The sequence below is a fragment of the Anthonomus grandis genome, chromosome 13 (assembly GCF_022605725.1).
Source record: "Anthonomus grandis grandis chromosome 13, icAntGran1.3, whole genome shotgun sequence".
Lineage (NCBI taxonomy): Eukaryota > Metazoa > Arthropoda > Insecta > Coleoptera > Curculionidae > Anthonomus > Anthonomus grandis.
Genome location: NC_065558.1, coordinates 15444732 through 15460292, shown reverse-complemented (window position 1 = coordinate 15460292; position 15561 = coordinate 15444732). Strand labels below are relative to the sequence as shown.

General features: G+C 32.8%; 1 protein-coding gene across 2 annotated transcripts in view; it reads right to left on the bottom strand.

The window, feature by feature from the left end:
* The window catches only part of LOC126743544 (prolyl endopeptidase), a 52848-nt gene that overhangs the window by 25632 nt on the left and 11655 nt on the right, over window positions 1-15561 (bottom strand). Inside the window, exon 2 of one of the 2 annotated variants that reach the window (XM_050450683.1) lies at window positions 14149-14269. The exons of the other annotated variant lie outside the window; for it this stretch is intronic. Coding sequence (XP_050306640.1) covers window positions 14149-14210 — 62 coding nt within the window. The 5' untranslated portion in view covers window positions 14211-14269. The remainder of the gene's footprint in view (window positions 1-14148; window positions 14270-15561) is intronic. 2 annotated transcript variants of the gene reach the window in all.

The following is a 15561-nucleotide window of genomic DNA, read 5'->3' as shown; positions in this document are numbered from 1 at the left end:
TCATAAGTTTTTTTCTTTTTAGCAACTTGTTTCCGTAATTCTTTTTAATGTCATAAAAACGTTTTAATGAGTCTTTACACCGAGCAGTTTTGCTTGAGAACTTGAGGCATTGAATTCGGCCATGATTCTATTTCAAGCTTCCTCTTCTTCCTTGATTGACATTGCATCAGTTTTTTTTTTAAATTTGGTATTGTTTGCTTATGTTTGTTTATTATTTTAAATAATGCTATTTTTTCCTCAGTAGAACTTAGCAGCTCTAACTGTACTGGCACTACGTGATGGTTTAGACATGATTTAATGTTACAGAAAACAGAAATGCAAGCCCACAACACCAAACAGAAATATTACAAAAACAGACCACAGATTATTTATTTGAATTTTTTGATTTATTATGATTATTTATTATTTTGAAACGCGAAATATACAGTTGGGACTGGGAAATTGTAGCAAATTAAGTATCAATTTACTAATATCACCATGGCTTAAATCAAAGAAAATAATAGTAAACTATAGAAAATCCATCCCGTGTACATTTTTTGACCACCTAAAAGGATCCCCGCTTTTCGAGCGAGGATCCATCGGTGAAATTACGCGTTGAAATCTGGCCGATCGCTTGGCTGCGTTGCAAAATTTAATTTCGGCGGCTGCGACTCGGCTGAGCAACACAATATTATTTTTGTTATTCACTCTTGTGACGGACGTAATACTGTTTTTTTTTTAAATTTTGTCATTGGTTCTGTAATACATAATGTCGGGCAATGTATGCCAATATTATGACTGTAGGCGAACTAGAAGAGAGAATCCTACGTTAAAGATGTTTAAATTTCCTTATAAAAATATAAGTATTTGCGAACGTTGGATTTTTAAGTGCCTTAGTAAGTAAGTACAGGGTGTTCCATTTAAGAGGAAAAACGGCATATTTTTTGACTTTCCTTTAAAAAAAAATTGAAGATAGCCAATCGACTTTTTTTAACTCGGAGAATTTGAAAATCGTAATAAGAAAACAATTTCATAAAAAACAAAAGACTGACGACATTGTTTCCTCATTACGATTTTCAAATTCTCCGAGTTAAAATACGTCGATTGGCTATCTTCAATTTTGTAAATATACGGAAAAAGTAAAAAATATGCCGTTTTTCCGCTTAAATGGAACACCTTGTACCTAAAGTTCGTTTCATGGGTCTTAACTGTGGCTCCTAGAAGAGCTAGGTATAAATACGTGTATTTTTACGCAAAGTTACAGCTGAATGCCTGTGAAATGAGCATCACCTACAATCTATATCTATATCAAGTTTTAATTGGGAACTATTCGGCAATGAAAATTACAGTTAACCAAAAACCATAATTTTCTGACTTTTAGGTAAATGAAAAATGTCTAAGATGGTAAAACTATGAGGTGATGTACAAAGTTAATTTTTGAATACTAAAAATTAAATTTAAAGAATAAAAATATATAATACCGGTTTAAATAGTCAAATTACAAAACAATAATTACTTTGAGATAAAACCTTAAAAATAGTACCATAACAAATAATAATAGTTATTTATTCGAGTAAAATAGGCGTTTTAAAATTACTACCTTCGCTAAAGCTCGAGTAGTAAACTTTATCATTTTACTCCCTATTAATCATTTTACTGCATCATCTGTAAAAGTCAATAAAGTGAACTTTTTGAGTGAAGGCGAAAAATATATTATTTTATTTTATTATACTGAATCTTCTAATCTTAACTAAAAAATTAGCGAATCGTCGAATTTAGATCATCAGGTTGACAAAAAATATAAGTTAGGCTTTTCTTTTTAAATAGGTAGGTATTATATGATACCGATTTTGGGGAAGTTTGAGGATCGTTGATATAAATATTTTTGATAGAATTTCTCTTTTGCGCGCCATCGTTTTTTTTTGCTCATGCAGTTTTGTATACTTAGTGTTGCCATTGCTAAGTGGGACACAGGAAATCCCATGTTATTTTTTATAGGGATTGGCTTTCCTCTTTAACTTAGAGAAAAAAGTATTACAGTTTATTAAAGAGCACTAAAATCTATAAAATAGCACAGCAATAAAATAGCACGTCACACACAGACATTTTTTACTTATTTAAATAGCTTAAATCTCTACCACTTATTACTTTGATAGTCAAAATACCTTTGACATATATATCAACTCACGCCGATTCTTTATAGCCAATTTATATTAGCATAGTCGATTTATTTAAGCTTTATAGCCAAAAATCTATATAAAAATTTAAAAAATATCTTTTTTTTATTGCAATGTACTTACAGGTAACAACCAACATTTTTTTATCTTGACTAGTGGACCGTTAAATAAGTTTGTCATTTTATACATGACTACTGTATTGGTAGTAAATAAAGTAGTTCAGTCCAAAAGATGTTTATGTTGTCCAAAAAATATTTTATTGAATATAAAGCGCAAGATTGTTTGAGTCTCAAAATAAGAACAAAATTATTGCTCAAAAAGAGATTTCTTGGCTAGGAAGTAAGGACGATTCTTGTTACTCACACAAACTTTTTTTAGTGCATCATTTGGTTATCATTAATAAATTTAAATTTTGCAAATGGGACGAGCCTTTAAAAAAAGAACAAAAACAAAAACTAAAAATTTTAAAAAATAAGTAGTTTTTCGTACTATTTGTTATTATCAAGCTTTCTTCATTATACAGGGTGTCCCACGAACTGACGCGATCGATATATCAAAAACAATTTTTTCAGTTGGTAACATGATAAGGCTAATGGAGACATATGACTAAAATATGTTCATGATGATGGCATTTCCGGTAATACCATAAGTTGTTGCTAACTTCCTTATTTTAAAAGGCACGCTCTACACTTCATTTAATTTTTTGATTCTACGATAAATTTGATCTACGAAAAACATTCATGAATGAATGTTTTTTACTATTGAAGGATATTTCCAAATTTTGTGTTCTCAAGACGCATGCCAATTAGCCAAAATATTTTAAAAATATTCGTATTTGATTAAGGATGTTATTGCGCCTGTTAAAAATTTGACTCCAATTTATTTCAACACCCTGTACCAAATTTGGTACACTTATGTTTTAAGTGGTCCTGAACAATAATCCAGTACCATTTTTCAAAAATAAATATCGCTAATACTACTTCTCGATTTTTCGCACTTCAAACTTGAATACAGTAGGCCATGACCTGCTTTCTCTAAATGTCGAACTTGCCATTTTTGACCATCTATCCAACAAAAAAAAGTTTTTGAAAATTGGTCAAGAAACAAAAATTTTAGAGGGGTGGCTAACCTTTAAGTGGGACACACTGTATAAGCATAATTTAATATAAGCTAATGAGCATTAACTTCCTGTATAACCGGAAGTACCACCAGCATAAAAATATTTAAGTCAAATGCCTCCCCATCACTATCAACCCTATCAAATTGCGAGATTTTATAATTTCTTTTTTTTAGAGAGAAAATTAAGAAAACAATACCCATTAATTGCATCAAAATTTATATATTTTTTAATCTGAGACACCCTGTATTCTCATATTTATGAAAAATCCTACAATTTGAATCTGAACACTTAACTGTATCAATTATATAGCTGTAAATTAAAATAATTCGTATTTCTATTGTATTAGATTATATATACAGGGTGTACAGGTGTATTAGATTATATAGATTATATGTATGTGATGTACATGTAAGTATAAGTATTAGAATAATTTTCTTTTTTTTCGTCTAAAAGTGTTAATTATTTGCGGATCCAAGATTTTAGTAATAAATCGTATAAAAATGTGAATATGTACTACCTACATGTATATAAAAATCCAATTTTAGAATAACTCAAGCAGGAAGTATAATATACATATACTTAGTACATATACATATATTATGTAAGTACACAGAAGTTTTTAAATTTTTTATTGTTATAAAATATAGGCAATTATGCACCAAAATTCAACCCGGCATTTTGTCCTGTTTAATTAGCTTTAAACCATAACTTTAAGTTTTTTCATAAAAATAATATAGGTACTAGTAATGTTTTTTTGATTTTGTTATTTAATATGTTTGTGAGAATTATTTTCTATTAAAACATATTAAAACATAATCCTCCACTTTGTTCCTAATTAACTTCAAATGTCAACTTTAAAGATTAAGGCCTTATCAATAATAATTCTGCGATGCGGTACAAAGACAAATCAGTGCAAAAAATGCCAAAAATTAAGTCTTTATAGATTTGGAATCATTTTATTTTTCTAGGCACGTGCATTTTTCTTTTAATTTTAGCGTTTGAAATAATAATGGAGAAATTTTAATTTTAATGCGAACAAAACCAAAATGATGACTCAACAATTTATCGCGATTTTTACAAATTTTTTCAATGCAATAATATGGTAGGTGTGAGACTTTATGTAGTTTTACAGAAGCAAATAATGCAGGCGACAAAACCTCACTATATATTAAGGCCCAAGCAAGTTTATCTCAGTGTATCTAAATAAATAAAGTAAAAAACATAGTCACAAGTTTCTAATAATAAGTTAAATCAATATGTTAAGAATAAACTAAAAATTAATTAAAACATCCATTTTCCCAAAACTTAATTTTTGCGAATACCTCGTTCTGTCTTTATAAGGCGCCTATCTAAATAAATAAAGTAAAAAACATAGTCACAAGTTTCTAATAATAAGTTAAATCAATATGTTAAGAATAAACTAAAAATTAATTAAAACATCCATTTTCCCAAAACTTAATTTTTGCGAATACCTCGTTCTGTCTTTATACGGCGCGGCGCGAGAGAATTAGATAAAATTTAAAATGTTATCAGTAATGGCAACGTCGCTTCAATTCTTACAGGGTTAGCGCATAAAATATTCTTATTTAAGGAAGCATTAATGTCTCCTTGTCGGTTCACAGCTTCCCATTTACGTGGGTTATCTATTCGTTAGTATAATTATCTTTGCTTAAATCTAACTGCAAGTTAAAAATACGTGGTGCAGTTGTTTAAAACTAACAGCGGTTTTGTTAGCTGCCTGTCTTGACAGCTAGAAGGAAATTCAAAAATGAAGTGCGACGCTGTCAAAGAGACTGCTGGCGCTGTGGAGAGATGGAATCTCTAACAAACACAGCTCATCTTCTAACGCTACTGGGCTCTGACAGGGAAAACTAAGATAGGATCCTTGCAGAAGAATGAACTATGGACCTCAAACAAAAAAGATACGACCGAGCCTCTGCTTAAAAGTCAATTTCCTGGAGAAGATAATAATGCCTATATGAAAAAAAAGTCAATATGAAAAGGAAGTCAATATATGAAAACAACAAAGAAATGGCACTTGCTCTTTCCGTTGACGTGGAAAAAGCATTCGATAGGCCGAATACAGATACTATCTGCCACATCCACGCTCTTCTGTCTCACCTGACTCCGGCCCACCAAATTGTCATGACCCACCTGGTCAGGTGGGTTATGACAATTTTTGTTATAACAATGGGTTATTTCAAGCGCCATTTAGAGCGCTTAAAAACTGGAAGATTAGAGCTACATTAGGAGATTGTCGTATCGAGAGCAGGATGCAGGGTAGCTGTCTGGAAGACAGTTGCCTTTCGCCATACCTATGGTGTCTAGTGAAGGACAGTCTCCTCAGGAAGCTAGAACTTAAAGGATTCTATGCACAAGCATATGCGGACGGTGGACTAGTGATAATCACGAGTAAATTCATGATGGTGCAACAGTGGTGTCAGCAGACAGGGCTGTCGGTTAACCCAGAGAAGACCAAGTTCCATTCTCTTTACTAAGATCGCCAGAATCGCCTAACATTGGGGCAGCACGTCAAATACTTGGAAGTTACTTTAGACAGCAAACTCACGTTCAAACCGCACGTAGAGCAGGCAGTAATCAATAGCCCTAATATGGCAAATACGGCTAAGGAACATTAGGTCCAAGATGTGGGTCTTAACCCCATGTTATAACACAACACAACACCTACGGCACCTCTAAACATTCTTCTTGAGTTACCGGAACTTCCAGTCTGGATTGAAAGGGAGGCCATGGCGGCACATAAGAGGATCAAGTGTAGTGGAGAAGGGTACAATGTTCACTTAAGACAAGGCCATATGACGATGATGAAAATGAACACAGGCGAATCCTTTCCCCTAGGGAAACACACCACAGTTTCCCAACCGGAGGTGTTTATTGCTATACTTGAAGTAGCAAATGAACGGGAAGCATTGGAAGGTAACGAGCGGATTTGTATCTACTCTAATAGTCAAGGCGATCCAAAAACCTAAGGCTAGTTCAGCGCAAGTCCAGAAGTGCAGAGACGCACTGGAAAGACTGTCAGCACATAAGGAAGACTGACCCAGGACACCAGGGTGTTGAGAACGAACGTTGCTGACGAACTAGCAACACAAGGTTTTGTTGGTCCCTTCACTTTGTTTGTAGGCCCTGAGGCGTGTCTCCACCTCAGTAAAAAACAAATTTCCCACGAACTTAACAAGTGGGCCTGGAAAAAAACAAATTGAAGTACAGAAGAATGTAGACAAGCCAAGAAGATGATACCAGATTATGACAGCTCTAAAGTAAGGCGACTGGTAAAAAGAGCCGATAGGGAATCAAAGACCTGATAGTAATCCTAACTAGGCATAAATACCTAAACAGATATTTATACCTTATTGGTATAAGACAAAGTCCGCTCTGTCTGAATTGCGGTACAAGGGGAAAGCTTCATACCACATATTAGGAATTTTCGATGGGTGGAGTCGCCTGAGAAATAAAGCTCCAACGAGAGAAGATCTTAAAGATCTGGACGGGTATATCGTGCAAGCCTTTATTAAGACGGGCCGAGCTGACTCAGTGAATGCCGTGGATTGGGAGTGGAGGCGTAAGGGTGAGTGATTCTGAGGTTGGCAAAAAGGGACTTTTAAGCCTACTCTAGGAGCTCTAGCTCTCCCACCCTTACCACTACTACGAACTACCTGTTAAAACGACAACGGTGATAAAAATACACCAATAATAACTGACCTATCTTCCTGACATCAACTGAATAGATAAGTTCTAATATTGGCTTCTCTCGTAATGTTCTTAGTTGTATATGAATTAAAAATGAATTGAAATAAGCCGACCATACCAATTTTGGTGTGCTCACTATTTGACTTGACTGACATAAAGCAATAACAATCATTAAAGAAACAGCTCATTTCATTCCTCGTAGTGCAAATACAAACATTTTTAACATTCTTATTAGTTTAATGTTGTCCTATTTTTAAAAATTTTTTCAACACTTCTTCTAGCGCAACATCAATTTCAAAACTCACCTTGAGAACAGTACGGTGTAGGATTTCCTTCATATTCTATCTTTAGTGAATAGTTTTCCGATAGTTTGGCTCATAAACAACTAATTTTGTAGAATTTAACACGAGTATATTTTTTACACCTTTTTATATAACAAGGATAGATTCTTATATATAAGGTTCATGAAATTGTTTTCAGAACAAAAAAGATTAAAAGTTTACACTGAGAAACATTTCGGAATAAGTTAAGTTGCTTTAAATCGACTTATTTGGACTTGAATATGTGTCTACCGTATTTTATCTGTTCACCGTATACACTTAAATATCTAATAAGAGAACTACCAAGAGGCCAGCACACGCATCTGCCTCATAATATAATGACAGCAGTTTTTAAGAATAAAATGTTACGAGGAAAAAAACGATTTAATGGCATAGCTGCCAAAAAGGGTCCGGGGAAATTACCCGGGCCGATATCATTTCGGGTTTATAATTCACTAATAACCCGAAGATCCGATCCGAAAGGATCGCGATGAAAATCTATAATTTATCGGGCTAATGCGGTTAACTAACAATTTTTTATTTGGGCGGGGTTCCCCCCCGAAAAATAGTGAGCCCAATTAAACGAGACCCGTCGTATCACGCGCAGATCTGCCATCCGGTTTAATTACAATTGTTTATGCGTTATAATTAACTTTATCTCAAATTAATATAATAATGGGGTTTTGGGGTTTCGTGTGCCTCGCGATATATCTCGTAAATTTCATCTCAAATACCTTCCAGTTAATATATACAGACAGGAAACCGGCAGGTCATGTAATACATAGGACATCCTTAGGAAACTAGGGAGTTGTAACCAACCATTTGACGCTTATTTTAAACTTTTTATTATGCCAATTTTTAGTTTTTAATTCCTACCTGTGACCATGAGGGGGTAAAAACTCCCCTAAAATTAAAAATATTATAGCGCTTAAAATTGTCTAGTGTATGGCGCATAAAAAAATCCACAGGTGACAAATCCGTTAACCTAGGTGGTCATTTAATGGCTCTTAAGTATCGCAAAAATAAATAGGTAATGATTTGTATAGTACATTCAATTAGAGGCATTTTATTTCTATGTTAATTAATATGCAAGGCTTATTTATCCAGCAATCAGCATTTATCCCCCTGTTGCATGAAAAACATCATAAAATCAATCTTTTACTGGAAAATGGCTTCAAGAAGCTGTATTACAAACATATTCTCTCGTTTTCCATATAGGTCTAGCGTACTATCAGTAATCAATCATCTGTACATATATAAAAAAATAAGTATTTTTGGTCACGGGATTTGACAGTTTAGGTGATTAACTTCCAAATCCAACTAATCCAATTAACTTCCAAAAATCGCAACCTTCGGGTAGCATGGATGTCTCTGGAGGGTCCAGAGTTGTTCCAAAATGAGATTGTTATCTAATGAGGTTCAGAGACGGATCAGAGTTGATAAAATAGATTTTAGTATAATGGACTCATTTAAAAATATTGTATTTGTTTATATTGATTATGGTTGACATATATGACGTACCTGTCGTTGAAGTAATTGACAATGGCATTTAGAAAAGCAGGAAACCGATGAAAATAGAAGTTGGAAAACAATAATAAATAAAAAAAGGACGAGAATACAGGGAAAATTAGACGCCAATCAAAATAGTCGCCCCAAACCATGTCGAAAAACGTATGACAATAAAACCTACTGTTGGACTTAAAAATTATTTTTCTATTGCATCTGATGCGCATTGACAAATGTTCTCCAAACAACTTTGGTTTTAACAACTTTCTTCCCCATCCAATTGTTTTGAAGAAAAAAAATAAAAACAAAAATTATGAACATATTCCCATGTTATGATCCCAGTTTGAATTTTTTGATTCATTTTTTTTGATTGACTTTTTAAAATCATTGGGTATAACTTTTTTTTACTTTGTACATTAAAAAAAAAAGGTTTTATAAAACTTTTATTAAGCTTTTTGGGCGATTTATCAAATTATAAAAAAAAAAATCTCGAAAAAAAAGGTTTTTTAAATTTTTCAAAAATTATCCATAACTTCTTTATTTTGAGGTTTACCAGCAAATGTTATTCTATATGATTTATTCTGTTTTTGTTTAGTATTCGATTACTAAAATAATATTTACCATATTTTCAATAGTTTTTGAGAAAATTAGAAAAAACTGTTTAGAAATTTTTCTCAAAATAGGATTTTTGCCTCTGAATGGGAATTTTGGCAATTTTGTACAAAGAAATTAGGCTGGAATTTTTATAGAAATTTTCTGCCGATCGAGTGACCAATCGTCTGCCACTCACCTCGACGATCACCTATCAACATTAAAACCCTCAAGCCAAGTGCCCTTTATACTTTATGAAGAAGATCCGTATACAGAACAAACAGACAATCAGTGCTTCGTATCAAATATATTTAACTACTACCCAAATAGTACCATCTTCTTTCCCATTGAAAAGTACAAAAGTACTTTCCCGTACAAAGACTATCGAGTTACTTAATAACATATATGCCTGTAACTTTAAGATCATAGTGCAGCGTTGTGGAGAAATCCTCACTGCTACCTAAGCCAACATAAATTCGACATTGCTCTCCACTCCAATGTTTAATACTTCGGAAGCTGCTTGGATTCAAGTAATCGCCTACGGAGTCAATATTATCATTGGATATATGCACTTTCAACCCAACTCGTCAATGGAAGCATACAGGTTATTTTGTGACATAAAGTTACCGACCACAGATTCTTCATCTATGGAGATTTCAATCTCCCTCACATTAAGTGGTCGTACGATGACAAAGTGCTGGTCCCATCATCAATTACCAATCCTTTCGCCGAAGTCCTGATCGATTCAATGTCCTTCCTGGAGCTGCAGCAATTAAACGGGATTTCAAACGTCTTGGTAAAACCCTTGACCTTATTTTTTCTGATGACACGGACGTAAAAGTATCTGGCAGCCTTCAACCACTTCTTCCCTGGGATACACTTCATCCTGCCATTGAGTTTATAATACTTATAAATAGGATGAAAGCACTTCACAACAACAATGCGATCAATATTTACCAACTTCAGAAAGGTGACTTTTCAAGCCTTAATAATCTTTTCAATAAATGGTAACTGGTCATTCATCAAAACAACTGAGGATAATCAGAAAATTTTATGATATCTTAAATCAAGGAATTGATAAGTTTGTGCCACAGAAGAAGGTTATAACAGATGACAAAATGGTTTTCCAAAGAACTTCGGAAATTAATATTGCCTAAGAAAAAAATACCACTTCACAATATTCACTACTGGTTAGCGATTACAATGACTATGCTAGTGTAGACGACAGGTCAGGATTGAAACTAAAATTATTTATTGTTCGCAATCACAACTGAACATCTTATTCCTGGTCCTTTGTTAATGGCCTTAAGAAGGATTCAAAAATACCCAGTGAACGACGTTCAACGAGAATATTCTCAGTGATCCGGGGGAGATCGCAGACGTCTTTGCAGACCATTTTCAAAGATCCTACTCTGACAATATCATTGTTGATCTGGACCAAGTACATGCAAATTTCGGCAATTTCTGTCATTTATTCACTTTACAGGAAATCACTGATTAACTTCAATCGTTGGATGTATCCTGAATGCAAAGATGCACTTGCTTATCCCCTTCAGAAAATTTGTCAACTGTCTTTCGACTCTGGATATTTTCCCACAACTTTGAAGGCTTCCCACCTTATGCCAATCTTTAAAAGTGGGGACAAGTGTGCCATGGAGAATTGCAGTGGAATTTCGATCATATCAGCGATTCCTAAAACTATTTGAATCAATTATAACAGACGAAATTTTTAACACATATAAATTTTTAAAAGTATATTAGAAATTATAGTAGTATAAAGAAATTTTTAAAGATATATTACGCCCCTCCAACATAGATTCTGAAAGGTAGATCACAGTAGGTAACAACGTCCAATCTCGCAATATACCAAAACTATCTAGTTTTTGAAGTAGAGAAAGTAAATCAAGGTGACTTGATTTATACTGATCTATACTGATCTATCTTAAGCATTTGACAGTGTGCTTCACCCTCTACTGATCAAAAAATAGCATATGATTGGAATGTCCAGTAGTTATCTAAGGTGGATAGACTCGTACCTTAACCAACGACAGCAAAGGGTTAAAGTATGCGGTTGCCTATCAAAAAATGTAAAGGTAACGTCTGGAATGCCGCAAGAATCCCATATTAGCCCATTTCTTTTCTTTATTTTCATTAACTATGTCAACTCATGCTTCAAGTTTTCTAAGGCTCTCTTCTATGCTGATGAACTAATTTTTTTAATACCATTGATCATGCGAACAATAAGCTTCAATCAGATCTTTATTGCTTTGTTTCCTAAATGGTCTTAATATCAATGTGTCTAAATGCAAATCTATCAGTTCTCAGAGTATAAATCTCGAAACCCAATCTTGAGCATATTTTGTTGTTGAGCAATATTGCAATTCAAAGCACGGACTCAATTCTTGACCTAGAAGTAACGTTCCGGTCAGATCTGACCTTCAATCAGCTTATTAACAAATTTATAGCAAAAAACCTAGAATATTGCAATTTATCAAGAGGAATACCAGGCGCATTCAGGATAGTAAAGCAGTAAAATCCCTGTAATATTGCTTAGTTTGTAGCATTCTTGAGTACTGCTCTTCTATTTGGTCACCCAACTAGACAGTTCACAAGCAGAGGTTGGAGAGAGTTCAAAGCAAATTTCTGAACTGCTTGCTTTTGAAGTATCATTTTCCTTCAGCGGGCTTACCTTACAATACTAAGCTCCTTGTGTGGTATTAAAAGCTTGGAGCAGAGAAGAAAAAACCCTATGTATTCCTAGTAAACCTTTTTGAGGGTGCAGTGAATTGCGGCATTCTATTAGAGTAGTGTTACTAAAAGTTCCATCAAGAATGACTAGACAGTACATACCATCGTAGTATGACTAGACTGCATTCATCGACAGACTTAGTCACAACTACAATGTCTTTTTCTTAAACTGTAATTATGTTTCCCCGACAGCAAGCTCTAAAAGAAGAATCAGCCTTAATTTTTAACCAGAACTGTAATGTAATTGTCTTAGCGATAATTGTTCTAATTTTTTTTAATCTTTCATTTTACAAATTTATTGACTATATCTATATTTATGTTTGTCTATACTTTTCCTTTTATTTGATCACCAATTAAGTACTGTAATACCTTTAGTATTTTTGTTTCTATAGTTACATGATATTTTTATTTGGTGTCTTAATATAATCATATAATTTAGAATTGATAATTCTGTAGCTGAATATGTCAAAGAATAAATAAATAAATAAATAAAAGGAAAATAACTCACAAGTTTTTAGCAGAGCTTAGGTATGCAAATTTTGTATTATCAATATTAATATTTATATTAGATTTCAAAAACTCTTGTTGATTTTTGTTGCCAAATATTATAAGTTGGGACTCACTAGGATTTAGTTTTAAATTACGATTCTTTGCATTCATGCTCAATATTTCTAGATCCTCATTCATACGTAATTCTGCTTCTTTATAGTCGCTGTGATCAAAATAATAATAAATTTGCGTATCGTCAGCAAACGCCTGCAGCTTACAATGCTTAAGGGAATTTAAAATATCTGCAGTATAAATTATAAAGAGTAAAGGTCCCACAATACAACCTTGAGAGACACCGCAAGTGATACTTAGTTGTTCAGACTGCCTGTTATAGAAAAAAATTGTTTGATATCTATTTGACAAATATGATTTTAATAGCAAAAATGAAACAACATGAAAACCATAGTATTCAAGCTCTGCACATAACAAACAAATCATGGTTAATGGTATCAAACGCTTTAGAGAAATCCAACAACTCGAATATACTATACATATTTTTTACCCAGGCTCTAAATATATTATCAGATACATTTATATTATATGATTAGATATACAATAATTATCTGGTTATAACGAATTCGTTCAAAATATTTTAGAGACTGCAGGAAATTTACTTATAATACGAAGATCATTAAATGTTACAGGAGTAGAAGTTTTAGGCAGAGGTTTTCCCATTGAAGTTTTTCATTGATCTGGAAAGTAAGTTACTTTGATACAACAATTGAAAATGTGTGTTAAATACAAGTCAATAAACGGAGTACATTCAGCATTATCGTGGAAATTTTATCCATGCCTAACGCGTTTGTTTTTATATTATGTGAAATTATTTAACTTCCTCCGTATTTGTTAAATAAAAAGTAAATATATTACCGTCCCCAAAAAAATGCTGATTGTAATAAATCACCCTGTTTCGACAGTCCGCATCGATTTAAGCAAGAGAGCTAAAAAAAGCTTTGTTTTAGTTTATTAGTAAAATATTGGAATTATTCTAATTAAGGAGTTTAAAATAATTCTAAGAATAACTTTTGCCTTATAAGAGCATAAATATTCAAGCTCTTGCTGATTCAATGTCACACTCCCATAAACCACCTTCAAAAAAATCAAAATAAAAAAACCGAAAATTTCGCCCGTCATAATTATAAATCCACTTTTCCCATCAACACAAGGCCCAACCTATAAAATCATATTTTCCGAGCTGTCAAAATTACCCGATGGGTACCTGGCCGTACCCTTTGAACAATTAACTAATTAAAATTAATACCACGTTTAAAAAGGATCATCAAAAGACGCCCGGCGGACTTAATTAATCATGTGCAAATAGGGCTCCGGCCCTGATCATCATCTTTTTTAATTTAATAATTAATGAAAGAAAATATATTAGGGGGTCCGAATGCTTAGCAGGTGCTTAAAGGGGGACGAATGAGGCGAATTCTTAGATGTGTCTCACCTATAGTGCGGCTGGATATAACCGATGGATTTTTGCAGGATGAGGCCGGATTTTCTTAACATATTACGGGTTTTAGCACTACTGATTTTTATTTGAAACGTCTAAGAGGTTGTTGGTAAGCCTGCAAAGAAAAAGATGAATCAACAAGGTTTATGTTGATATTTTATAAGATTGCTGATGTTATCTAATTTAGACTGGTGAACCAAAAGATGCACTCGGAATATATATATTTTTTTTAATGGAAAATATTAGAAAATTAGTACGTTTTTAAAAACGTTATACACAGTGATGATACATTGTGAGATGCATCATATATAACAGGTATTAATCTAATCTGCTGTTGTTAATCTAATGTTGCAGTTGCAGGTTTTTAATACTTTATTATATTTTATAAATTGATCAGACTTTTTTTTCTCATCATATACATTTTTTTTCTTTCCTAGGAAAAAACTTGAAAGGGAGGTTGGAAAGTCACTCAAAGAAAGTTCCATTGCTATAAACACAACCATAAATAGAAAAAACTGGACAACACTTCCTAGAAAAACTCCCAGGGTTATATATGGTCTATGGAGTTAGTCCATAGACTAGGGAGATACAGGGTCCTACAATTTCGAGGGTGACCATTGGAATCTAGAAAACCATAAAAAAATGCTTATTAAAACTTCGTTTAAAAATTTTGCGATCTTAACATCATACATGTGTAAAAAATACCCTGTAAAATACCAATGAGTCTAAAACTCGGATTCTTCGAGCTCTATTTGTTAGATATTTGTTGTAAGCGTAATTGCGATAATACCACATATTTTAAAATAACAAGTGCAGATGATCTATTCATTTCAAGAGATTGGATTATAGAATCTAAAAAATTGGTCTATGAATATATTAATTTAAAATTCCATTAGCTTTTCAACAACTTTTAGATAATGGAACTCCATTCTCTTGCTTCCAGGAGTATACAGCAACGTATTATTAAATTTAATATTAATTTTTCTGGACCAATTGCATTAGATTTCATTTTTTGAAATATTTTTAAAATATAGTTATCGGCCACAGTTCACACTCATATTTAAAATATAATCATAATAGTAATTAATATTAATAATAATAATAATAATATTATTATTAATTATTATTATTATTATTATTATTATTATTATAATTTTAGTTAAAACAGTGAGTTAATAAAATGGTGTATACGCTAGCCGAAAGAATAGAAATAATTTTCCTTTATGGAGCTCAAGATCAGTGTGCTCGCAGAACCGCGAGAGCATTTAATGAAAGGTAGTCAGATAAAAACAAGTCAGATAAAAACGTGTCAGATAAAAACGTGAGCCATAAATATGTATTAGAATTGATACGAAAATTTGAAGAGACGGGATCGATTTGCAATAAGAAAAAATATGAAAATAGAGT